At 36.4% G+C, this 26771-nt stretch overlaps 1 protein-coding gene across 9 annotated transcripts in view; it reads right to left on the bottom strand.

Annotated features, from left to right (window-relative positions):
• CDC42BPA (CDC42 binding protein kinase alpha) overlaps positions 1-26771 on the bottom strand; it is a 463135-nt gene that overhangs the window by 119940 nt on the left and 316424 nt on the right. For 7 of the 9 annotated variants that reach the window (XM_077168549.1, XM_077168550.1, XM_077168551.1 and 4 more), the window contains 3 exons: positions 15872-16114; positions 15512-15622; positions 464-711 (listed from right to left, as the gene is read on the bottom strand). In XM_077168549.1, the coding sequence (XP_077024664.1) occupies positions 464-711; positions 15512-15622; positions 15872-16114 (602 nt within the window). The remainder of the gene's footprint in view (positions 1-463; positions 712-15511; positions 15623-15871; positions 16115-26771) is intronic. The other 2 variants (XM_077168552.1, XM_077168554.1) reach the window with 1 other exon arrangement.

Raw genomic sequence — 26771 nt, 5'->3', positions numbered from 1 at the left:
CAACAGCCTTAGGACAACGAACAAATTCCTTACACTCTCCATAATTTTCCCTCTATTTCTCTTTTTAGTATCATTTCTTACCACTCCCATCTTACTTTTTATGCTTTAGCCACAGTGAATACCTTTCATTTTCTCAATGTGCCATGTTTTCTTTTTCCTTTAGGACATAGCACACACTGCTATCTTTGCCTGGACACTCTTTCCCAGCCACAACTTTCTTATTTCTAAGGTATCAGCTTAGAAGTTATGTTCTACAAGAAGCTTAAATATAACAAGGTTACATTTTGTGCCTCTTCCATGTGTGGAAGATCCATCCTGCTGTACTGTAATTTTTTATTTACAGATATAGATTTTGGTCTCCTTAAGAGCAGAGATGTGTTTCATTCTCTAATTATCTCCAGTATCTGACAGATAATGAGTATTCAATAACTATTTTTTGATGAATAAAGAGCTTGATTCTTACCTCTCTCTCCTGGTCTTTTCCAATTTGTCTTTCAAAATCATAATTTCTTTGTTGAGAGTAAGTTGCTGGCCTTCTGAATCATGCAGTTCTTTCTTTAAATTTTTTATTTCATTTGCATGTATTCCTTCTCTTTTAGACAATTCTTCTTCATAAAAGATACTTTTCTTTTCCAAATCAGTCTTTAGCTTACTTATTTCTTGCTGATGTTCTATGCTGCATACTCCTGGTGAATAACTAATTTGTTTTTGCTATAGAAGTAATAAACAAAATATTAGTTCATCTGTAACAATAATGAAATATCAAATGAATCCTTTCTATAATATAGAGGACTTTTCAAATAACTGAATATTATTTTTGAATATTACCATATCAAAAACGTTCTGTAATAAAGCAATGAACCTTCTGTCTGCCCCACATTACAAAACTTTTCTCAGTGTATTTTCCTTTATAGTCTGTGCCTTTTTTGGTATTTTTTTAAAAGTCTTCTTCATACCAAGATTGGGTATTTATCTATATTTTCTGTAGTATTTATATGACTACTGCCTTACATTTAAATTTCTATTTGGAATTACTGCTAGTATATGGAGTAAGGAAAACTCTGACTACCAGTCAGATTTTTTCACATAAATCAGATCTTTTATGTAATAAGGAACTGATGAAAGCCTTTAAGTACATTTGTGTTTCTAAAAGATTAAGTTGGTAGAGGAGATGGTAAGGCAAGAATGTACAAAAAGAAAAGAGAGGAGGCTTCTATAAGAATCCAGAGAAAAATGACAATGGTCTAAATTACCATCTCCTTCATATGCATTCTTGAAAGAAATCGTAGCACTCTTGGGTTTTAGGTAGAGCATGTAAGAAAGATGAGAAATTTGGTTGACATGTACCTTTTTAGAAATTAGGCCAAAATACACCCTTAAGAATAAAGGAGAAAACCACATTTCAGATAAGGGTTTAGTATTCAGAATATACAAAGAGATTCTTCAACTCAACAACAAAAATGACAAACGACCCAATTAAAAAATGGGCAAAAGACATGAACAGATATTTCTTAGAAGAGGAAATACGAAAGGCTAAAAGGGACATGAAAAGATGCCCAACTTCCCTGGCTATTAGGGAAATGCAAATCAAAACTACAATGAGATATAATTTTACACCCACCAGAATGGCCATTATTTAAAAAAGCAGAAAATGATAAGTGCTGGAGAGGATGTGGAGAAAGAGGTACACTTATCCACTGTTGGTGGGAATGTAAAATGGTACAACTATTGTGGAAAGCAGTTTGGCAGTTCCTCAGGAAGCTAAGTGTAGAATTGCCATATGATTCAGCAATACCCTTGCTAAGTATCTATTCAGAGGACATGAGGGCAAGGATGCAAACTGATATTTGCACATCTATGTTTACAGCAGCATTATTTACAATTGCTAAGAGACGGAAACAGCCAAAATGTCCATCAACTGATGAGTTGCTAAACAAGCTGTGATATATACATACAATGGGATATATTACACAGCTGTAAGACAGAATAAAGGCATGAAGCATGTAACAACATGGATGTACCCTGAAGACATGCTGAGTGAAATTAGCCAGGAACAAAAGGACAAATACTATATAGTCTCACTGATATGAACATTAATGATAATGAGTGAACTTGGAGAATTTCAGTTCAGAACACAGGTTATAAAGAAAAAGAAATAGGGTAGAGATTGGGTAATTGGTGCTGAACGGATACAGATTGTACAACAGGACTGACTGTAAAAATTCAGAAATGGATAGAACAATACTCCTTGATTGTAGCATTATAATGTATGCTGAATAAAGCTGAATGTGAGAATGATAGAGGGAAAAGGGCTGGGGGCATGTATGAAACCAGAAGGAAAGACAGACGATAAATATTGAGATGGTATAATTTAGGAATGCCTAGAGTGTACAATGATGGTGATGAAATGTACAAATTAAAATATGTTCTTGCATCAGTATTGCAGAGTGTTGAAAATAGTCATTCATATTTTAAAACTTCAATTTCTGTGTGAGACTAAAGGCAGAAATGTATATTCGATACAAAATTTATATTTTAACTAGCTACATTTCCTAATTTAACTTGTATGCTCCATTTAACTGAACACCATAAGCACATGAAACCTTGAATAGGCATGGGATTTTGTTGGCTTGTCCAGGTTAGAGTGATGTCCCGATAAATCCCAGAATGATATAACAGTGAATAAAGAAGTGTTTGCAAAGTCCCCTTGGGGAAATGGCGAGAAAGGGGGAAATATTCAACTTCCCCATTTGGAGAATTCCTGATATTCTTGCAAGCAGTGGGGACAATCAAATCAATAGGCTGACTGCTCGATCTTGGGGTTTGCCCCTATGAAACTTTTCCCTTCAAAAAACAGGCTAAGCCTACTTAAAATTAGACCTAAGAGTCACCCCCAGAAAACCTCTTTTGCTGCTCAGATGTGGCTTCTCTCTCTCTAAGCCAACACGGCAAGCAAACTCACTGCCCTCCCCCTCTATGAGGGCCATGACTCCCAGGAGTGTAAATTTCCCTGCCAACATGAGACAGAAATCCTGGGATGAGCTGGGATTTGGCATCAAGGGATTGAGAAAATCATCTTGACCAAAAGGGAGAAGAGAGAAATGAAACAAAATAAGAGGTTATCCTGGAGGTTATTTCTATGCATTATATAGATATCCCCTTTTTAGTTTAAGGTGTATTAGAGGGATTAGACGGAAATACTTGAAACTGTACAGCTGTGCTCCAGCAGCCATGTTTCTTAAAGATGACTGTGTAATGATATAGCTTTTACAATGTAACTGTGTGATTACGAAAACCTTGTGTCTAATGCTCCTTTTATCTATCATACAGACAGGTGAGTAAAAATATGGATAAAAAATAAACATATAATAGCGGGAACAAAAGTTAAAATAAATCGAGTAGATTGAAATACTAGTGATCAATGAGAAGGAGGGGTAAGGAGTACGGTATGTATGAGTTTTTTCTTTTTTCTTTTTTAATTCTTCTGCTGGATAGATGCAAATGTTCAAAAAAATGATCATGGTGATAAACACACAACTATGTGATGATATTGCAAGCCATTGGTTATATGCCATATACAAAATGTATATATAGCAAGAATATACATTTGTTATTAAGGTTTACAATAAAAATATAAAAAAAAAAAAGAATAAAGGAGAAAAGAAAGCAAAATTCTCTTGTAACTGGTTAAAGAGTTCTCATGGTCAGGTTCACGTGTCAACTTGGCCAGGTGGTGGTACCTTTTTGTCTGGTTGGGCAAGTGCTGGCCTGTCTTTTACTATGAGGATATTACATAGAATTAAATTATGATCATGTTCTACATCCACAGCTGATACCATTTATAATCAGGCAAGGGGACTGTCTTCTTTAATGAGTGATGCTTAATCTAATCACTGGAAGCTTTTTAAGGAGGATTCAGAAGAGAAAGGCTCTCTTCCTGCTTCGGCTGGCAAGTCTCTCCTGTGCAGTTTGTCCAGACCCTCCACTGGAATCAGCTTCACAGCCTGCCCTGCAGATTTTGGACTCTATATTCCCATGGTTCCGTGAGACAATTTTATATTTATGAATATTTCCTGTTCATTCTGTTTCTCTAGAGAGCCCTAACTAATACAACTTGGTACCAGGAGTGGCTTTTAAGAAACAGAACCTTAAAAATGGGTTTTTATGAGTGGTTTTCTACACTGACTGGACTCAAAGGCACTAAGAACTCTGTTTCTCATAATCAGAATGACATTACCAATCCATAGGGTGAGTTGGCAAGAGATAATCAAAATATCACCATTCTATTCTTCTAATGCTTTGCTTCTATGAAGTCAGGCTCTGGGGGATAATATTTTTGACAAGTTTAGGGAGTTTTGTGGAAATAGGAAGTATAGAGATGTTGGCTGGTTGTTGCTAGATACACCGTATACATTAATGAGTGAAAGGGATGAGGTTAAGACTTCAAATGAGACGGTTAAGTGCTGTCTGACAGATAAAGGCATTTCTGGAGTGTCCTGAAGGAAAATCTTATAGCCGTAGACTTGAGATGTCCAAAAATCAGACTCAGAATCTTATTGTTAGAGTAGCAACTTTACAATATAAATTGAAATCTTAATCTTGGATGGTGTCTGCCGTTAAAGTAAGGGCACTAATTGGAAAGGAGTGGGACCCTGAAAAACTGATTTGCAACATATGGATTGATAATGATGGTAGTGAAGAGGTTGAAACCCTAGATGGTGCTGAGTCTTTTCTAGATAACTCTATAATAGTCTGCCCTGAGGACACAGCCACCTCACCTTCAGCCCGTCCTGAGGAGCTGGCCACCCAACCTCCACATGAAGGGACTAACCCTGGAGTGATTAATCCTGTTTCACCAGATGAAACTGCAAGTGAATGCCCTGAAGCAGATGGCTTGGAAGATATTTTGAATTCTTTTCATGACCTACCCTCACCACCCCTCAGTTCTTCCAGACCTATAACTAGACTAAAGTTCCAACAGGCCCCTACTTTGTACTTTGAGGTACAAAGTAGCACACATGAGGAGGCATATTATACTCCAAAAGAACTGTGTGAGTTTTCCAATTTATATAGACAGAAATCAGAGGAATGTGTGTGGCAATGGATTTTAAGGGTGTGGGATAATGGTGGGAGGAATATAAGGCTGGGTCAGGTTGAATTTATTGATATGGGCCCACTAAGCAGAGATTCTGCATTCAATGTTATAGCTCAAGAGGTTAGAAAAGGTATTATCAGTTTGTTTGGATGGTTGGTTGAAACATGGATCCAAAGGTGGCCAGCATTACCTGAGGTTGAAATGCCAGGACTGCCCTGGTATAATGTAGATGAAGGGATCCAGAGGCTTAGAGAGATTGGAATGTTAGAGTGGATTTATCATGCAAAGCCTGCTCTTACACCCCAGGAATGTCTGGAGGATGCACCTTTTATTAGAACAGTGAGAAATAAATTTGTGAGACTAGTGCCATCATCCCTGAAGAGCTCTGTAGTTGTACTTCTCTGTAGGTCAGATATTACTGTGGGAACTGCTGTCACTGAGCTGGAATCCTTAAATACAATGGGGATGACCGGATTATGAGTTGGCAGAAACCAGGTGGCAGAACTTAATTGCCAAAGACCGGGTCCATGTAGCTATTATAATAGACAGCAAACTCAAAGCAGAGTCGAAATAATTGGACTTGCAGAGATTATTGTGCGCTGGCTAGTAAATCATGGGGTACCTAGAAATACAGTAGATGGGCAGTCTACTAAATTCTTGCTTGAGCTGTATAAACAAAAGAGTTTTAGCTGAAGTGAAAAGAAATCTAACCTGAACTACAAAAACACAGAGTCACGGTCCCTTAATCAATTTCCAGACTTGAGACAGTTTACAGATCCAGAGTCCTTTGAATGAAGGGGAGGCCAGATCCCTTTAGGGGAGAACCCTGTTACACTGCCACAAATCTATACTGTTAATCTTCCTCCAAGCCTTCCCCAAGGAGACCAATGGCCTTTTACCAGAGTAACTGTGCATTGGGGAAAGGAAATGATCAGATATTTCAGGGATTATTAGATACTGGTTCAGAAGTGACATTAATTCCAGGAGACCCAAAACATCACTCTGGTCCACCAGTCAGAGTGGGAGCTTATGGAGGCCAGGTGATCAATGGAGTTTTAGCTCAGGTCCATCTCACAGTGGGTCCAGTGGGTTCCCAGACCCATCCTGTAGTTATTTCCCCAGTTCCAGAATGTATAATTGGTACAGACATACTGAACAACTAGCAGAATTCCCACATTGGCTCTAACTTGTGCAGTGAGGGCTATTACAGTGGGAAAAGCCAAGTGGAAGCCACTAGAACTGCCCCAACTGAGCAAAATAGTAAATCAGAAGCAATACCGGATTCCTGGGGGGATTGCAGAGATTACTGCCACTCTTAAGGGCTTGCAGGATGCAGGGGTGGTGATCCCCACCACATCCCCATTCAACTCTCCTATTGGTCTGTGCAGAAAACAGATGGGTCTTGGAGGATGACAGGGGATTATCGTAAGCTCAACCAGGTGGTATTCCAATTGCAGCTGCTGTTCCAGATGTGGTACCATTACTTGAGCAAATCAATACATCCCCTGGTACCTGGTATGCAGCTATTGATCTGGCAAATGCTTTTTTCTCAATAGCTGTTAGTAAGGACCACCAGAAATAGTTTTGCTTTCAGCTGGCAAGGTCAGCAAGATATTTTCACTGTCCTATCTCAGGGGTATATCAACTCTCCAGCCCTTTGTTATAATCTTGTCCGCAGTAACCTTGATCGTTTCTGCCTCCCACAAGACATCACACTGGTCCATTATATTGATGATATAATATTGATTGGACCTAGTGAGCAAGAAGTAGCAACAACTCTAGACTTACTGGTAAGGCATTTGCGTGGCAGAGGATGGGAGACAAATCACACAAAAATACAGGGGACTTCCACCTCAGTGAAATTTCTAGGTGTCCAGTGGTGTGGAGCATGTCAAGATATTCCTTCTAAGGTGAAGGATAAGTTGCTGCATCTGGCCCCTCCTATGACCAAAAAAGAGACACAATGCCTAGTTGGTCTCTTTGGATTTTGGAAACAACATATTCCTCATTTGGGTGTGCTACTCTGGCCCATTTATTGAGTGGCCAGAAAAGCTGCTAATTTTGAGTGGGGACCTGAACAAGAGGAGGCTCTGTGACAGGTCCAGGCTGCTGTAGAAGCTGCTGTGCCACTTGGACCATATGATCTCACAGATCCAATGGTGCTGGAAGTGTCAGTGGAAAATTGAGATGCTGTTTGGAGCCTCTGGCAGACCCTTATAAGAGAATCAAAATGCAGACCCTTAAGATTTTGGAGCAAAGCCTCAGCATCTGCTGCAGATAACTATTCTCCTTTTGAGAAACAGCTTTTGGTCTGCTACTGAGACTTAGTAGCGACTGAATGCTTAGCCACGGGCCACCAAGTTACCATGAGACCTGATTTGCTTATCATGAGCTGGGTGTTGTCTGACTCACCAAGCTGTAAGGTTGGGCATGTGCAGCAGCACTCCATTATAAAATGGAAATGGTATATACGAGATAGCACCAGAGCAGGTCCTGAAGGCACAAGTAAGTTACATGAGGAAATGGCCCAAATGCCCATGGTCTGCACTTCTGCCACATTACCGTCTTTTTTCCAGACCAGAGCTATGGCCTCTTGGGGAGTTCCTTAAAGTAAATTGACTGAGAAAGAGAAAACTCAGGCCTGGTTTACAGATGGGTCAGCATGATATACAGGTACCATCTGAAAGTGGACAGCTGCAGCACTACAGCCCTTTTCTGGGGTGTCCTTGAAGGACAGTGGCGAGGGAAAATCCTCCCAGTGGGCAGAACTTCGAGCAGTGCATCTGGCTGTTCATTTTGCCTGGAAGGAGAACTGGCAAGAGGTGCGTTTCTATGCTGAGTTATGGGCTGTTGCTAATGGTTTGGGTGGATGGTCAGGGACTTGGAAAGAATATAACTGGAAAATTGGTAACAAAGAGGTCTGGGGAAGAGGCATGTGGATAGATCTTTCTGAATGGACTAAAAACATGAACATATTTGCTTCCCATGTGAATGTGCACCAGAGGGTGACTTCAGCAGAGGAAGGCTTTAATAATCAAGTGGATAAGATTACCCATTCTGTGGATACCAGTCAGCCTCTTTCCCCAGCAACTCCTGTCATTTCCCAATGGGCTCATGAACAAAGTGGTCTTGGTGGCAGGGATCATGGTTATGCATGGGCTCAGCAACATGGACTTCCACTCAGCAAGGCTGACCTAGTTACAGCCACTGCTGAGTGCTGAGTGCCCAATCTGCTAGCAGCAGAGACCCATACTCAGCACCCAATATGGCACCATTCCCCAAGGTGACCAGCCAGCTACATGGTGACAGGTTAATTATATTGGACTACTCCCTTCATGGAAGGGGCAGCAATTTGTTCTAACTGGAATAGACACATACTCTGCATATGGGTTTGCTTTCCCTGCATGCAATGCTTCTGCCAAAACTACCATCCATGGGCTTACAGAATGCCTTATGTGTCGTTATGGTATTTCATACAGTGATCCACTAGGAAAATTTTTGCTTTCTGTCCCTGTGACCCTGAGCTCTGTTGGTCTACACGTTTTAGTTCCAAAAGGCAGGGTGTTTCTACCAGGAGAAATAACAATGATTCCACTGAACTGGAGTCTAAGACTCCAGTGATTCCTGCTCACTCTGGGCTACTCATGCCCCTGGATTATCAAGCCAAGAAGGGGATTACATTACTCGTTGGGGTGACTGACCCTATCAGGGGGAAATAGGACTGCAATTACACAATGGAGGTAAAGAAGAGTTTTCCTGGAATATAGGGTATCTCCTAGGGTGTCTTTTAGTACTACCATGCCCTGTGATTAAAATCAATGGAAAACTGCAACAACCCAATCCAGGCAGGCTCTGAATTGTACCAATGGCTCTGAAACTTCAGGAATGAAGGTTTGGGTCACCCCACCAGGCAAAGAACCATGGACAGCTGAAGCGCTTGCTGAGGGTAAAGGGAACATGGAATGGGCAGTGGAAGAAGATAGTGATAAATATGAACTATGACCACGTGATCAGTTACAGCAATGAGGACTGTAATTTTGTTTTGTTCATGCTATACTATTTAAGTTGTAAGATATAAAGTTTAAGAGTGGATATTATCCAAGGACTTGCACCCTATTCTGGAGGGATTTAATGTGTTTCCGGTTATATGTAGGACAGTTGAGTATTGTTAGGTGAGGAAAAAACGTGTGTCTTACTGTTTTCTATTTAGAAATTAGGTATGGTTGAGGTGATGAGTATAACTGCCAAGTTGACAAGGGGTGAACAGTCATGGTCAGGTTCATGTGTTAACTTGACCAAGTGGTGGGACCTGTTTGTCTGGTTGAGCAAGTGCTGGCCTGTCTTTTGCTATGAGGATATCTCACAGAATTAAATTATGATCACGTCAGCTACATCCACCACTGATTCCATTTGTAATCAGCCAAGGGGAATGTCTTCTTTACTGAGTGATGCTTAATCTAATCACTGGAAGCCTTTAAAGGAGGATTCAGAAGAGAAAGGCCGTCTTCCTGCTTCAACCGGTAAGCCTCTCCTGTAGAGTTCGTCCAGACCCTCCACTGGTATCGTCAGCTTCAAAGCCTGCCCTACAGATTTTGGACTCTATGTTCCCATGGTTACATGAGACACTTTTATAAATGTTACATTTACGAATATTCCTGTTGATTCTGTTTCTCTAGAGAACCCTAACTAATACAAGCGTAAACAGAAACATACAGACTAAGGACAATCAGTGTAAGATTTCCAGAGCTTTGTAACTTTCTTATATTCAATTTTTTTACACCCATCTGTGTCTCCCAAATGACTAGCAATAAAACTTTTATAACTAAAAGAACAAGGGCTTATCTTAGTGACAACAATGAATCAGGATTTGGAGGACTCTGTGTACTTTTCTGAAGCTCGTCCTAACATCAGAAAAACTGGGAATGGTATTTGATTTAAAGTGAAAAGAAAAATATTTTGGCTCCTTCACATTTGACGTACATATTTAAAAAGCACAAAGGAATCAGTGTAGACCAGAGAAATGGCTCTGGGATATCCACTGCAATATTTATAAATATTTAAGAAATATTTATAAACTTACTACCATGTGTGAAATCCCAAATATCCAATGTTCCCTGAGGCAGCCTGGCATGAAAAGCTCTGCTTAAAAGAGTTAGACTCTTCCTTTTAAGCATCTCTATGAAAATGATGCTTAAATCTATACCCATGACATGGACTTCTCAGCTATACTATTCTTTCATTTTTCTAATCATTTACAGTACACTTTTAGTTTGCTGTTTTGTTCAGTTTAATTTGGCTGTTTAAACCTTATCAACATTCATTAGAAAAGTTACAAGCAAATATTACTGTGAAATCAGGGATACCAGGGTGGTTCAGTGGCAGAATTCTTGCCTGCCATGCAGGAAGACCAGGGTTCGATTCCCGGCTCATGTACTTCCCCCACCCTGCAAAAAAATTCAACAAATGGCGCTACAGTAACAGGACAGTGACATGGAAAAAGAATGAAATGTGACCCCCACCATACAGTATACAAAAAAAAAATTACTGTGAAATCAAAACATAATGGAGATATAACCAAAAAAAAAATTATAGGTTCATGCCACTTACTGATAAGGGTGTAAAAAGCCAAATAAAATACCGATAAACAAAACGGAACCATATGAAAAAAAGAACAAACCACTAGAATGCAATAGGTTTATTCCAGGTATTGAAGGTAATTTAACATTAGCAAACTTACTAGTAAGTTTGCAATATATATTATTTTAATAGATCAAATATAAAAATCCATATGTAATCTCAGTAGGTATGAAAAGTATTTGATAAAATACAATATCAGTTCCAAATACTACCCTTAGCCCCACAATGAAACCATAAAAACAAGAATAGTATTTCTCCTAACTTAAACATTATTTGTTTCAAGTGAATAGACAAAAGAATACTTAGCAGTGAAACATCAGACTTACACAGAGTAAAATCAGGAACAAAATCAATAAAAAGTACATTTTCCACTATCACTCTTATTTAACATTAGTTTCAGCTAATCTGACCAAGTAACACGTGAAATAGTTAAAAAGAAATGAATACTGGCAAGAAAAGTGATGAAATCATCATCATTTCCATTTAATGCAACTGCTCACCCAGAAAATTCAAATGAATACACTGTTAGATAGTTTAATAAAACTACACAAATTAATAATACTTCTAGATAGAAGAAAAAACAATGAGAAAGCATACTTTTAAAAGATTCACTGTTAAAAGAGATAAACAAAAATACCACATACAAATACACACAAATATGAAGAATCACAATAGCAATGTATCTTATTTCTATAAAAAAAAAAAAACTACAAATATTTTTAAAAACATACAGGAAGTCTTGAAACAATGTAGAAAAAGTCCAAGTAGTTGAATGAGAAGATGAGATGTATAGTATTCAATTTTCCTGAAATTATCTTCTATGTAGTTCTATAAAAACTTATAAAGAAGTGTACATGTGCTAAGGGGCAGGGATGTAGTAAAATGTTTTAGTCCATAAACAAGAATAAACTGGTAAACGCAAAAAATACATATGAAAAAGGAAGAGGACTAAAAGAGGGTAGGAGAACAGTGTTTAAGATATTAAAGCACACTATACATTTTTAATCAAGAATCACTGCACTAGGTTGAGGATGGAAATATATTAGTATGGATTAAATCACGTCCTCCACCAAGACATATTGAAGTTGGTTGCTAGGGATGTGAATCCATTTGTAAATAGGATCTTTGAGGATGTATTTAGTTAAGGTGAGACCAAACTCAATCAGTGTAGGCTTTAATGCAATGTTAGTGGAGTCCTTATAGGCAGAGTATATTCAGCCAGGAATAGGAGACAGAAGATCATGCGATGGAAGTAGAGAGTGAATTATGCATTGCTAGCAAGCCACCACCAGAATGCTATAGACTTCACAGAAAGCAATGATCCTTCCCAAATTCTGATTTTGAATTTCCCATCTCCAAAACCATGAGACAATAAATCCCTGTTGCTTAAGCCAACTACTCTGAGGCACTTTGTGACAGTAGCCCTGGCAAACTAAGACACATATCAATGATCAAACAGATCTCCACAAAGAAAGAATTTAATTCAATATACAAGGCAATATCAATCAATGGGGAAGACAGTAAGTAAATAATAAATGGAACTGTAACCACCAGCTAAAAATAAGAGAATGAAAGAGTCTCATATTATATCATTTACCAAAACAAATTCCAAACAGATTAAAGAACTGAATATTTTTAACCCCACAGAAATATCCAGAAAAAAGCAGAATTAAATACTTATCAAAACTGCAAAGAAAGAATAACCAGTTAAGTTTTGAAGCAATAGACAAAAACATCAAGGAAAAGATTTTTTAAAATCTTCTGTAATTTTAAATAGAAACAAGACCAAAATTAAAGAACAAATGATGGATTCATACAATAGTTGGTGAAAATAAAGAAAAAGTAACAGCTTTACTGTGTAAAGAGTTTATGTAAAATGATAAGAAACACATTCAGACTACAATATTAAATGGGCATATGATTTAAATAGATAACTCATAAAAGAGAAACAATGAGAAAAGATGATCTAATAAACCAAGAAATGCAAAAAAAATTGCAACTTTTTTTGCTTATAATATTCGCAAAGATTTATGGCATGTATTGAGGCCTTAAAATGAGGACCACTTCATTTCTAGTTATCTGTTTTAAGGAAAAGGTACAGAAAAAATTAATGGTGATCAAAGCAATTATACTACAGCAAAAGTTTAAACAAAGTTAGTATTTAATAGTAGGGAACTGACTAAGTAGATATTCTTGAACTACTTAGTCATTAAAGTTATGTTTGTGACACTTTTGTAATAAGTGAATATGCTTTAAAAATTACACTATTGAGTGAGAAATGCATGGTAAAAATTCTTGGAGCATATAACTACTGAAAAGTATTCTTATGGAGTGAAGATCTAGAGTCTTTACGAAGGGTCAAAGTATGTTTCAAAAAGTTGTATGTGAGTTATCTTTTGACCAAGAAATCCCTCGTTTAGAAAATTATCCTAAGAAAATCAGAGGATAATAATAAGTATAGTTAATACTTATTAAGTAGCTCCAGTATTATCCCAAATTTATAAATGACACAAGAAATTAAGTGACTCTGACAAATGTATAGATATATATAATTGAGAATTTTCGGTGCATCAGTATTTATTATAGCAAAAAATAAAAAGCAAACTACGGGGCACAGAATGGCACTGACAGCTAGAAAACCTGGCTTTAAATTGAACTCTAACACTTATGACCATAAAATCCTCGACTACTCTGGTCTTAATTTCTCAAATGTAAATGATCTCCAAGAATTCTTCTAGCTTATACATTTCCTTTTTATTACCTAATGCACCTAGAATAGTGCTAGAAACAGAGCAGGCCCTGCCTGAAATTTACCTGAGACGGTAATGTAATGACTTTACATACTAATCCTGGTCTAGAAGTATAGGTGTATGTAGAAGAGTCATCTCTACTTTATATAGCAAACCAACACTATGAGTTCACAATGAACCTAAAAAACAACACAACAAGAAACAAAACCTAGAGGTTATATTTCTATTTATAGAAAAGGAACCTTATTTGTAAGCACTAAAATTCAATCATCAGGGAGAAAGATAAGCTGTGAAAAATTCTATACACTACCATCAGTAATTTACTAATGTATTTCCCGAACAACTAGTTAATAATCTGGTCATGTGCTAGGTTAATATACCTGTCACTGTTTCCAATAAGCTAGTTCACAGTTTAGGTGGGGAGGTAGATCTGCACTGTGAATAAATAATTCTAAGAGCTATGCTAGAGAAATTAATGGAACTCTAAATCAGTACAGAAAAAGTAGCACCTTGACTTTCTGAGGTGACATTTAAGTTGATTCTTCTATTTGCAGGATGAATAAAACACTAGACCAGCATGATTATGCAAGGAGTGGGTAGAAGTGAGAGCTGGCAGGAAATGCAGAGGAAATGGATGTGCAAAGGTTAGAATCAAGAAAAGGCAGACTCAGATGTGGCCTCTCTGTCTAAACCTACTCTGCAGGTAATTTCATTGTCCATCCTACTACATGGGACATGACTCCCAGGGGTGTAAATGTCCCTAGCAACATAGGACACGACTTCCAGAGATGAGCCTGGCCCCAGCATCATGGGATTGAGAAAGTCTTCTTGACCAGAAGGGGTAAGACAAACAAAACAAAATAAAGTTTCAGTGGCTGAGAAATTTCAAATAGAGTTGAGAGGTCATTCTGGAGATTATTCTTCTGCATTTTATAGTTTTCCCTTTTTGGTTTTCAGTATATTAGAATGGCTAGAAGGAAATACTTGAAACTTGAACTATAATCCAGCAGCCTTGATTCTTAAAGACAACTGTATAACTAGATAGCTTTTATGGTGTGACCATGTGATTAGGAAAACCTTGTCACTGACACGCCTTTTATTCAATGTAGAGAAAGACGAGTAAGAAAATAAAGATAAAAAATAAATAAATAATGGGGGGGGGTAAGGGGCATGGGATATTTTTGGTGTTTTTATTTTTATTCTTAATTTTATTTTTTGGAGTAATAAAAATGCTCAAAAATTGATTGTAGTGATGAATGTACAACTATAAGATGATACTATGAACCACAGATTATATACTTTGAATGATTATATGGTTGTGAATATATCTCAATAAAAATACATAAAAAAAAGAAAAGGCAGACACTGTATTCTGATTATAATATTATGGAAATAATTATCTTACCTACTTTAATCCCATTCTCTCAGTGACATACATTACATTATTATTGTATCTAATAGTTACTGAGTACTTACAATGTATCAGTTTACTGATGAGGCAGGGTTTTACAGATGAGAAAAATAAAGCATAAACAAGAAAAGTGAATTCTCCAAAATGACTCCACTAGTAACTGGTGAATATAGAGTCAAAATTGAAGCAGTCTGATTCCAGAGTAAATCACCTGCTGAGATATCAGCCGATGCTCGTTTTCTTATGACAGCAAACAAAAGTGTCTACAAAGCTACACCTCATCTCTCCTAAGTCATATACGAGACAGAGGCTATGGATATCTAATCACTATTCCAGAGCAGATTACTAGCGTATCTTTTTCAGGTAGGTAGCCCTTCACAAATATTTTAATTCCCTTCTGAAAGATTTCTTCTCCCCACTAAATACAACGTTCCCTTTCCTTCCAGCATGTTTAGGTAATCTCTATCAGCTTCCTCCTGATAAGAATGAGGATTAACTAAGTAAGAATACTTGGTTTGAAGGACAGTTTTCACTCTATACGGAAGAAAATACATAAGCTTATGGTCTTATCAGGCCTAAACAGAAGAAAAGTTCCACAAATCTGAAATCAAAAGATACCTTCAGTCCCTCCAATTCATTTTCCAGTTGCTTAGAATAGTGTTCACTCTGTTCACGTAGTTTCCTGTCTTTAGATGCTTCAGCAGCTAGAGATTCTGTATGAACTTCCAGCTTTAAAATAAAATGAGAAAAGCAGATTTTATTATTAAATTTTTTTTCAAACAAAATAATGTTATTACCCATAAAAATTTACCTTGCAATAGGAAGGGAACTCAATTGGTGAAATTCATATTAAATAATATTACCAAACTAAAAATAATTTTTTTCACAAATTAAAAGAATTACATATTACTTCACTAGTCTGCAAGGCAGCTCTAATCACTACTCCATGGGCACTACAAAATTTGCCTGACTACTAACCTCTTTTTTTGTTCTTTCTGTTCTGCGCAGTTCTTGCCTTAAGCTTTCAACTTTTTGTATCACCAGGTCCACCTCTTCTTCCTTATCTCGGACATGGCGAGCAAGTTTCTGCTTTTGGGTGTGCAATTCAGTTAGCCGCTCATTGATCTCCATGAATTCCTGCATGGCCAGTTTCCTCTGGCAGTGTGCATCTTTCAGCTCTTTGGATTGGTTTTTTAATCGCTCACTAGCCTGGACTAGTTCCTATGGTTTTGTAAAGAGAATATAAGTTACCAATTCTGAAAGCTAGAAACCAAATTTGGCCATCAAAGAAGATATCATGAAGTTAAGAAGAGCCAAAATTATTCACCTCAGGTCAAAAATTTAAAAAAATGAACTACTTTTAAACAGATATTTAGGGCATGGTACCCTGTTTATATTCTTAATTCCTTATGCTAAAATGCTAAATGAGAAGGAGCAGCTGATTTATTAAACTTCTAATATTTTCATTTCTATAAATATATAAAGATTATAGGAATATAAAAGAAGATAGTCAAAATAAAGATTTTGTAAAATTGAATGGAATTTTGTGAGGTTTTTTAAAATAACACTGAATAATTAAAAGTGATAAAACAAAGGTTGTGTGCTGGTTTGAAAGGATGTATGTCCCCTAGAAAAGCCATGTTTTAATCAAAATCCCATTTTGTAAATGCAGAATAATCCCTATTCAATACTGTATGTTTGGATCTGGATCCCTAGAGATGTAATCTAATCAAGAGTGGTTGTTAAGCTGGATTTGGGGAGATGTTTCTCCATCCATTTGGGTGGGTCTTGATTGGTTTACCGGAGTCCTATAAAAAAGGAAACATTTTGGAGAATGAGAGATCTCTGAGAGAGCAGAGAATGACATAGCCACAAGAAGCAGAGTCTACCAGCCAGCAAACTTTGGAGCTGAAGAAGGAAAATGCCTCCAGGAGAGCTTCATGAAACAGGAAGCCAGGAGAGAAAGCTAGCAGATGATGCCATGTTCGCCATGTACCCTTACAGCAGAGAGAGAAACCCTGACTATGTTCACCATGTGCCTTCTCACTTGAGAGAGAAACTCTGAACATCATCGGCCTTCTTGAACCAAGGTATATTTCCCTGGATGCCTTTGATTGGACATTTCTATAGACTTATTTTAATTGGGACATTTTCTCTCCCTTAGAAATGTAAACTAACAACTTATTAAACTCCCCTTTTAAAAAGCCATTCTGTTCCTGGTATATTTCCAGCAGCTGGCAAACTAGAACAGGTTGTCTTGTGGAAACTAAAGCCTTAGGCCAGCAGCAAGAAGAGAAAGCTGAACTTGAATGCTCCAGGTTAAACTGGGTAAAGTGAACTCAGCTTAGTAGAACTACATATGCCTTCCAGCAAGAAGAAATGTGAATCCTCTTTGAGGGAAAGAGCCTCAGTAAAATCTAGTTTTTTTCACACATTAAGAGCAAACAAATAAGCACTCACAATCACAGATTCCCAAATACCCAAAGAACAAACAGCCATTAGCAAGTTTAGAGGAGCAAAAAACAATAGAAATAAGCACCAAAGGCATTTTTGTATCAGAATTATCAGCTATAGATATAAACTTATGGATAAATGTTTGAAGAAACAAAACAGGAAATCATAAAAATGGGGAAATGGCAAAATATTATTTAAAACGACTAGGCAGATTGGTAAAAGAACTTTACAGAACTTTTAGAAATTAAAAAATTGTTAAAATTAAAGGCATGATTCTAATATGGAAGCAATATACCTATGAAGCAAAAAATAAAAAATAAAAAGAAACCCATACCCATATTCAATTTTTTAAAAAATGGAACTGTGTAATACCAAAAAGAAAGAAAAGACCTTAAAAGAAACCAACCAAAGATAAAATTCCATACACTGAACATTTTAAAACACTTATTTAATAATTCATTGGTCATAGAGAAAAATCATGAAGGATACTAAAGTACTTAGAACTAAACCAAAACTAAAAATACCAAAAAAACCCAATAATATTTATTAACACTTAGGAATGCAGTAAAAGTTATACAAAGAGAAAGTTAAAGCCTGAAATGCTTATACTTAAAGAAAATAAAATTAAAATAAAAATGAATTTCACTTAAAAATTAGAAACAGAATTAAGCAATAACCCACTCTCCCTGATATGAAGAAAACAAGAAAGTATAAGTTAATAAAAAAGAAATAAAAATATTGACCATCAACAAAGTCAAAATTTTTTTTTTAGACAGAGAGAAGGAAGGAAGGATAGAAGGAAGGAAGGAAGAAAGGGAAACATTTCCAAACATTTTCTTGCTTTATTGTATTTTGTTTTTCCGTTTTTGTTACATGGGCTGGGGCCGGGAATCGAACCGAGGTCCTCCGGCATAGCAGGCAAGCACTTTGCCCGCTGAGCCACCGCGGCCCACCCCTCAAAATTTTTTTTAAGGATAAAAAAACAGACAAATATCGAGTAAGCTTGATTGAAAGATCAAGCATGAAAGCACAAAGAAATAATATTAGGAAAGGAAAGAGGTTATAACTGCAAACCAAGACGAGATCAAGAAAAAAAATTACAGAATACTAAGAACTTAATGCCAATATTTTTTTAATATATGAAATTAAAAAAATTTCTACAAAAATAACATCAAAACTCTTTTAAGAAGAAATAGAATGCTTGACTAGATCTAAACAATTAAAGCAACTGAATAAATTTCCCCATCTCCCCAGCAGTGGAGAAGAACCTCCACACCCAGATAGTTTTACAGATGGATTCTTACAGATTTCAAGAAACACAGTATTACACCAAACAAAATTATTTAGAGAATAGAAAAAGGCTGACAGAGACTTGATATACAAAGTAAAGAAGAAGAGAAAGAGAAAAATATCATAGGTCAATCTCATTCATGAAAACAGATGAGAAATCCTAAGCAAAAAAACTAGCAAATCAGTTTCAATTATGTATCAGGTGGATAAGCATAAACTCTGGAGCTAGACTCCTTGTGTATAATTCCAGCTCCAGAACTTTCTATCCCCAAGACCTGGACCAAGTGACTTAACTTCTTTGCATCAGTTATATCAATTGCAAAATAAGAAAAATAATAATACATAACTCACAGAGCTTTCATGATACACAAATAATTGAATATATATAAAGCACTTAGAACAGTGCTCTTAGAACAGATGCTATATAACTGTCACCTACACTGTAATATTATTATTTAGAAGATAATATATTGACAATTTAGATTTAACCCAGAATGCAAAAGTATATCGACATTAGAAAAAAATCTATAAATGTAATTCACATACTGACATATTAAGAAAAATCAAATCATAAAACAGAATGCAGAAAACACATTTAATAAATTCAAGACTCTTCCTGATTAATTTATTAGCAAAACAGAAATATAAAATAACTTCCTTAGCCTGACAAAAAGTACGTGTGAAAAACTCATAGCAAAATCCTTATAGTGATGAAATACGAGAACCATTCTCTTTAAACTCAGGAACAAGATAGGGATGCCTGCTATTACACTGTATTGGAGGTCTTAACCAATGCAGTAAGAGAAAGAAAGAAAGAAGTATAAAGACCCAAAAGGAAGAAACAAAACTCATAATGTACAAAAAATTAGAATATCAAATATATCATTAAAGCATTAAAATTAATAACAGAGTTTAGTGATGTTACTAGAACAAGTCAATATTAAAAAATCAAATCTTAAAGGAAGAATTGAAGGGGAAAACAGTACAAGACTTACAAAGACTAAGGAGCAAAATGATAGGAGCCCTGAAATATTAGTAGTGACTTTAAATGTAAATGGATTAAACTCTCCGGTCAAAAGGCAGAATGGATAAGAAAACATGAACCAACTACGTGCTATCTCCAAGAGACTCACCTCGTATTAAAAAACGTAAATAGGTTGAAAGTGAAAGGATGGAAAAAATACACCACGCAAGTAGTCACCAAGAGAACTGGTGCAGCTATACTAGTATCAGAGAAAACAGACTGCAAGTCAAAAACAGTTACAAGGGACAAAGATGGACAATATATACTAATAATTCAACAAGATGACATCAAAATTATAAATATATATGCACCTAACAGAAGAGTTTCAAGATATATGAAGTAAATACTAACAGGTTTGAAGGGAGAAATTGACAGTTTTATATTAACAGCAGGAAAATGTTAATGCACCACTCTCGATAATGGATAAAATATCTACACAGAAGATTAATAAGGAAATAGAAGACCTGAACAATGCACCAAATCAACTAGAACTAATAGAAAAATAGACAAAGAACACTGCACCCATCAACAAAGAATACACAGTATTTTTGATTGCACATGATTTTTCTCCAGGATATAACACATCTCAGTCACAAAATGAGACTGAATAAACTTTAAAATATTGAAATTATACCCTGTATCATCTCTGGTCACAACGGAATGAAAGCTAGAACTCAATAACAGAAATGGAAAATACACAAATATGTGGCAATTAAACAAAGTATCTTTAAAGAAGCAACTGGTGAATTAAGAAATCACAAGGGAAAATAGGAAATATCTTGAGGAAAATGAAAATGAAACACAACATAACAAAACTTATGGATGCAGCAACAGTAGTGCTAAGAGGCAAAATTTTAGCTCTAAATGCTTACATTAAAAAAGAAGAAAGATTTCAAATCAGATCTTACCTCAAAACTGGAGAAGCTAGAAAAAGAAAAACAAATTGAACAAAAAGTCAGTAGAAGGGGGAAATAACATATATTAGGGTGGAGATAAATGAAATAGGAAAAACAATAGGGAGAAACAACAAAACCAAAAATTGGTTCTGTGAAAAGATCAATAAAACTGACAAACTTTTAGCTAGACTGATAAAGAAAAAAGAGAAAGGACACAAATAAGAAAAAGCAGAAGCAAAAAGGGGACCACTTTTACTGACCTCAAAGAAACAAAAAGGACTATAAGTAGATAGAGTGACCTAGACGAAATGGAGAAATTCCTAGAAACACAAACTACCTACACTGACCCTAGAAGAAATAAAGGATCTCAACAAATCAATAACAGCAGAGAGGTAGAATCAGTTATTGAAGACTTCCCAATAAAGATGCAAATAGGTCTAGATGGCTTCACTGGTGAATTTTACCAAATATTTCAAGAAGTAACACTAACCCTGCTCAAATTCTTCCAAAAAATTGAAGAGAAGGGAACACCCCTGTTTTGGGTTGCTAAAGCTGCCGGAATGCATTTTACCAGAAATATACTGGCTTTTTCAAAGGGGATTTATTAAGTTATAAATTTACAGTCCTAAGGCCATGAAAATATCCAAATAAGGCATCCAGAGAAAGATACTGTCACTCAAGAAAGGCCAGCTATGTCTGGGGTTTCTCTGTCACATGGGGTGGTATATGGTGATATTTGCTGTCCTTCTCTCCTGGCTCTGATTTCAAATGGCTCTCTCAGCTCCTGTTTCCAGGGGCTTTCACTCTAAGTGTTCCTCACTTAGCTTCTCTGGGGCAGACTCTGGGTTTCACCTCTTAGCTTAGACTCTCAAAATGTCTGTCTCCACCCCTCACCCTCCTGTGAGCTCTTTTAAGGATACCAGTAAACTAATTAAGGCCCATCTTGAATGGGTGGGGCCATTGGAAATAATCTAATCAAGGAGTCCCGCCCACAACTGTTCTGCCTCCACAAGACTGGATTAGAAGAACATGGCTTTTCAGGGGTACATAAGAGTTTCAAACCAGCACAATCCCATAACTCATTCTATGAGGCTAACATCACCCTAATACCAAGCCAGATAGATACCACAAAATAAAATTACAGACCAATATCCCTTATGAACATAGATGTAAAAATCCTCAACAAAATACTAGCAAATCGAATCAAACAGCACATCAAAAGAATTATAGACCATGATCAAGTGGAATTTATCAAAGTATAAAGGGTTGTTCAACATAAGAAAATCAATTAACAGAATGAAGGAAAAAAACATGATCATCTCAAATAATGTAGAAAAGGCATTTACCAATCTCTGTACCCTTTATTAATAAAATCAGGTAGAAAACTAGTAATAGAAGGGAAGTTCCTCAATATGATAAAATATATACATGAAAAATCAGTATCATACTCAATGGTGAAAGACTGGAAGCTTTCCCTCTAAGATCGGGAACAAGGTAAGGTCCCTCTTGTCACCACTGTTATTCAATATTGTACTGGATATTCTAGCCAAAGCAATTAGATAAGAGAAAGAAATGAATAGTGATCACATGGGAAAAGAAGAAGTATAATTTTCTCTATTTGCAGATCACATGACTCTATATAAAGAAAATCCTAAAAATTCCACAACAAAGATACTATAAATAATAAATGAATTCAGTAAAGTGGCAGGGCACAAGATTAACACCCCATTATCAGCTGTGTTTCTACAATGAACAATATGAAGAAGATAGCGCGGAAAAAAACTCCAATTACAATAGCAACTAAACATAACAAATATCAAGGAATAAATCTAACCAAAGATGTAAAGGACTTGTACACAGAACACTATAAAACACTGTTAAAGATATCAAAGAATACGCACGTAAATGGAAGGACATTCCATATTCATGCATCGGAAGACTAAATATTCTTAAGATGTCAATCTACCCAGAGTAATTTAAAGATTCAACTCAATCTCGGTCAAAATACTAACAGCTTCCAATGTAGAAATGAAAAAACCAATTACAAAAGGTGAAGGGCCCAAATTGCCAAAGCCATCTTGCAAAATGAGAACAAAGTTCTCAATTTTTTTTTTCCTTTTTACTGTATACATGAAATGAGTGTATGATGGGAATTTTTTTTTAGGTTATCAAATACATTTGTTAAAATTATTTAAATGTCATTTAAGTTATAAAAATCAGTATATCACATTAGATGATTACATAAAATAAAAACAGAAAACGCACTTGACAATAATCCCTGTAGCCCAAGAATAATCCTCATTAATACAAATTAGGAATACATTTTAAAAAGACAAACTAGGTGGCTCAGTGGCAGAATTCTCACCTGCCACGCCTGGGTTCAATTTCTGGTTCCTACCCATGCCAAAAAAAAAAAAAGACAAACTAGCAGATATTACATATTTAACCTAAGGTAACTGAGATTAGACTAAGTATATTAAGTACATTCATTCCTCAAGTACAATAAATTTAGCTTTCTGCTTACAGTAACTAATAACACAATTTTTGGTGCAATTTCATGTTTTCATAAATCTTCCAGTGCAGTTCCCCTAGTAAAGTGTCTTTGTGCTTGCCACTGCCATTTATGTGTAGGCGCATCATACATCATTCTTCAAAATATTTCACTTCATTATTGAACTGTTAATATATCTTGTAAGTGAACACGAAGTCAAAATTTAACACCAATGATGACAATGTTTAAAAACCAAACACATTATTAAGTATCTACCAATCTGTCTAATTATGTATGTACTAATTCCTCTCACTAGATGCATCCAAAATAAGCAATGAGAATTTAAATACTTACTCCATAAAAAGAACATTCAAACTTTCCTAACTTATTAACAAGCAGTGTAAGTAACAACTGAATAACACTGGGGTTAAAGTGATGTTAGCTCCATAAAGAGTTAGGCAGTGTTCCTTTTTCCTCAGTTTTCTGGAAAAGTTTGAGCAGGGTTAGTGTTAGTTCTTTTTAGAATGTTTGGTAAAATTCCCCTGTGAAGCCACATGGCTCTGGGCTTTTCTTTGGAAGAAGATTTCTGATGACTGATTGAACATCTTTACTTGTGATTGGTTTGTTGTGATCTTCTATTTCCTCCTGAGTCAGTGTAGCTTGTTTCTGTGTTTCCAGGAATTTGCCCATTTCATCTAAGTTGTCTAGTTTGTTGGCATATAGTTGTTCACAGTATCCTCTTACGATTTCTTTTATTTCTTCAGGGTCTGTGGTAACAACTTCCCTCTCATTTCTGATTTTGTTTATTTGCATCCTCTCTCTTTTTTCTTTGTCAACCTTGCTAGTGGCCCAACGATTTTACTGATTTTCTCAAAGAACCAACTTTTGGTTTTATCGATTCTCTCTATTGTTCTTTTGTTCTCCCATTCATTTATCTCTGCTTTAATCTTTGTTATTTCTCTTCTTCTATTTGTTCTGGGGTTAGTTTGCTGTTCTTTCTCAATTCCTCCAGGTGAGCAGTTAAGTCTTCGGTTTTTGCTCTTTCTTGTTTTTTAATATAGGCATTTTGAGCAATACATTTCCCTCCAGCACAGCCTCTGCTGCATCCCATGAGTTCTGATATGTTGTATTCTCATTTTCATTCGTCTCTAAACAGCTACTGATTTCTCTACCAATATCTTCTTTGACCCACTGGTTGTTTAAGAATATGTTATTTAATCTCTATATATTTGTGAAAGTTCTCATTCTTTGGTGGTTATCAATATCCAGCTTCATTCCATTGTGATCAGAGAAAGTGCTTTCAATAATTTCAGTGTTTTTAAATTTATAAAGATCTTTGCGCCCCAGCATTCAATCTATCCTGAAAAATGTTCCATTAGCACTAAAGAAGAACGTGTATCCTGGTACTTTGGGGTGCAATGACCTATATATGTATGTCTGTTAAGTTTAATTAATTTATCAAGTTCTTTAACTTCTCCATTTCCTTGTTGATCCTCTGTCTGGTTGTTCTATCTATAGAGGAGAGGGGTGTAGTGAAGTCTCCTACTATTATTGTTAAAACATCTATCACTCCCTTCAGTTTTGTCAATATCTGTCTCACGTACTTTGGAGTTCTTTGGTTGGGAGCATAAACACAATTATTTCTTCTTGATGAATTGTTCCTTTTATTAATAATAGTGTCCTTCTTTGTCTGTTATGATGTCTTTACATTTCAAGTCTGTTTTGTCTGATATTAGTATACCTACTCCTGCTTTCTTTTGGCTACAACTTGCATGGAACATTTTATATCATCCTTTCACTTTCGATCTATTTATATCCTTGCATCTAAGATGCGTCTTTTGTAAGCAGCATATAGCTAGATTATGTTTCTTAATCCATTCTGCCAATCTGTATCTTTTAATTGGTAAGCTTAGTCTGTTAACATTCAAAGTTATTACTGAAAATGCATTTCTTGAATCTACCATCTCATCCTTTGGATTTTGTTTGTCAGATCTGTATATTCTTTTCCCTCTATCTCTTTTTATCCTTTAGTTATCCCCACTAGTACTCTTCAATTCTGTGCCCTTCTCCAGACCTCCCTCTCCTGTCTTTTTTTCAACTGGCAGAAATCCCTTTAGTATTTCTTTTAGGGCTGGTCTCTTGTTGACAAATTCTTTCAGGATTTGCTTGTCTATGAAAATTTTAATCTCTCCCTCAGTTTTGAAGGACAATTTGGCTGGGTACAGAATTCTTGGCTGGAAGTCTTTGTCTTTCAGAATTTTAAATATCTCATACCACTCCCTTCTCCCCTCCATAGTGCCAACTGAGTAAATCTAAACTCAGTCTAAGGTGGTTTCCCTTGTATGTAGTAGATTGCTTTTCTCTTGCTGCTTTTAGGATTTTCTGCTTCTCTTCAACATTTGACAGACTGATTAGCATGTATCTTGGGGAAAGCTTATTTGGATTTATTCTATTTGTAGTTCACTGGGCTTCCCCAATTTGCATATTCACATCCTTTATAAGGGTTGGGAAGTTGCCACCCATTACATCCTCAACTAATCCTCTTAGTCCTTTACTCTTCTCTTCTCCTTCTGAGATTTTGATTTTTGTGTGCTTTGTTTTGTCTATCATTTCTCTGAGATCCAATTCAAATTTTTCCATCTTTTTTACCATTTTCTGTTTTGAGTGTTCAAAATTAGTTGTCCTGTCCTCTAGTTCGCTTATTCTTCTGCCTCTTCAAATCTGCTGTTGTGTCTCAAGTATATTTTTTCATTTGGTCCTCAGCATCTTTAATCTCTGTGATATCTGCTATTTTTCTATTTACTCTTTCAAGTTCCTCTTTATGTTCTAGTGTCTTCTTGATCTCCCTTACGTCACTAGCCAAGTCACTTATTATATTTAGTATGAATCACATTCAAATAAATACAAATAAATACTATTGTATTTAGTATTAACCAACTCATTGTATTGTATCTAGTATGAACATCTTTTGTTTCAAAGTCTGTGTCTCCTCCCCTCCAGTGTTTTAATTTGGTTGTTAGGCTAGTCTACATCTGTTTGCATCTTGATATGTTTGGTGATCTTCTGTTGTCTTTCTGGCATATAAATACCTTGATTGGTTTACTTTGTAAGTTGATTTCCTTCAGTAGTCTAAAGCTTTGTATTTGTGGGATGGGTGTGGAGCAGGATGTGGAGAGTGGGGCAGGGCACAACAGTGCAGTGATGTGTTACAGTGCAGGTATAGACACAGGCTGGGGACACTATGCTGGTGACTTTGAGCATGGGGTACATGTCACACGGTTATAGAGGTGAGTGCGAGAGCCATAGGTATGTGGTGCAGCTCAGGCAGACCTCGGAGCAAAGGAGCAGGGTGTGGCTCTACACAGAAGTAGAGTGTTCCTAGTCCCAGTCTCCCCGTCCATGTACTCCTGACAGCTCTGGGCTCCCTTTTGGAAAGGGGTGTGTTAGGCTGTTTGCACCAGCAGGATGGTTTCCAGTTCTCTGCATCTCAATTTTTCAGTTTTTGTATCAGGGCCTCCCTATGTGGTATAGAAGGCCCTCCTGGGTCACTTATACCCTGGAATCACCATCTCAGTCTCCTTCCCATCCCTTCTCTAGCTGTTCCTTGGAGCATGGGTGAACTCGACCATCTATTCCACCATCTTCCTGGAATTCTCTATTCTGCCATCTTCTCAGAACCCTAGGTCGAGTCCTTTTGTAGTATTTTGTGTTGTCTGACTAAAA

This window comes from Tamandua tetradactyla, chromosome 7, assembly GCF_023851605.1.
Source record: "Tamandua tetradactyla isolate mTamTet1 chromosome 7, mTamTet1.pri, whole genome shotgun sequence".
NCBI lineage: Eukaryota > Metazoa > Chordata > Mammalia > Pilosa > Myrmecophagidae > Tamandua > Tamandua tetradactyla.
The sequence above is the reverse complement of the archived record's forward strand: the minus strand, read 5'-3'. Positions and strand labels throughout refer to the sequence as shown.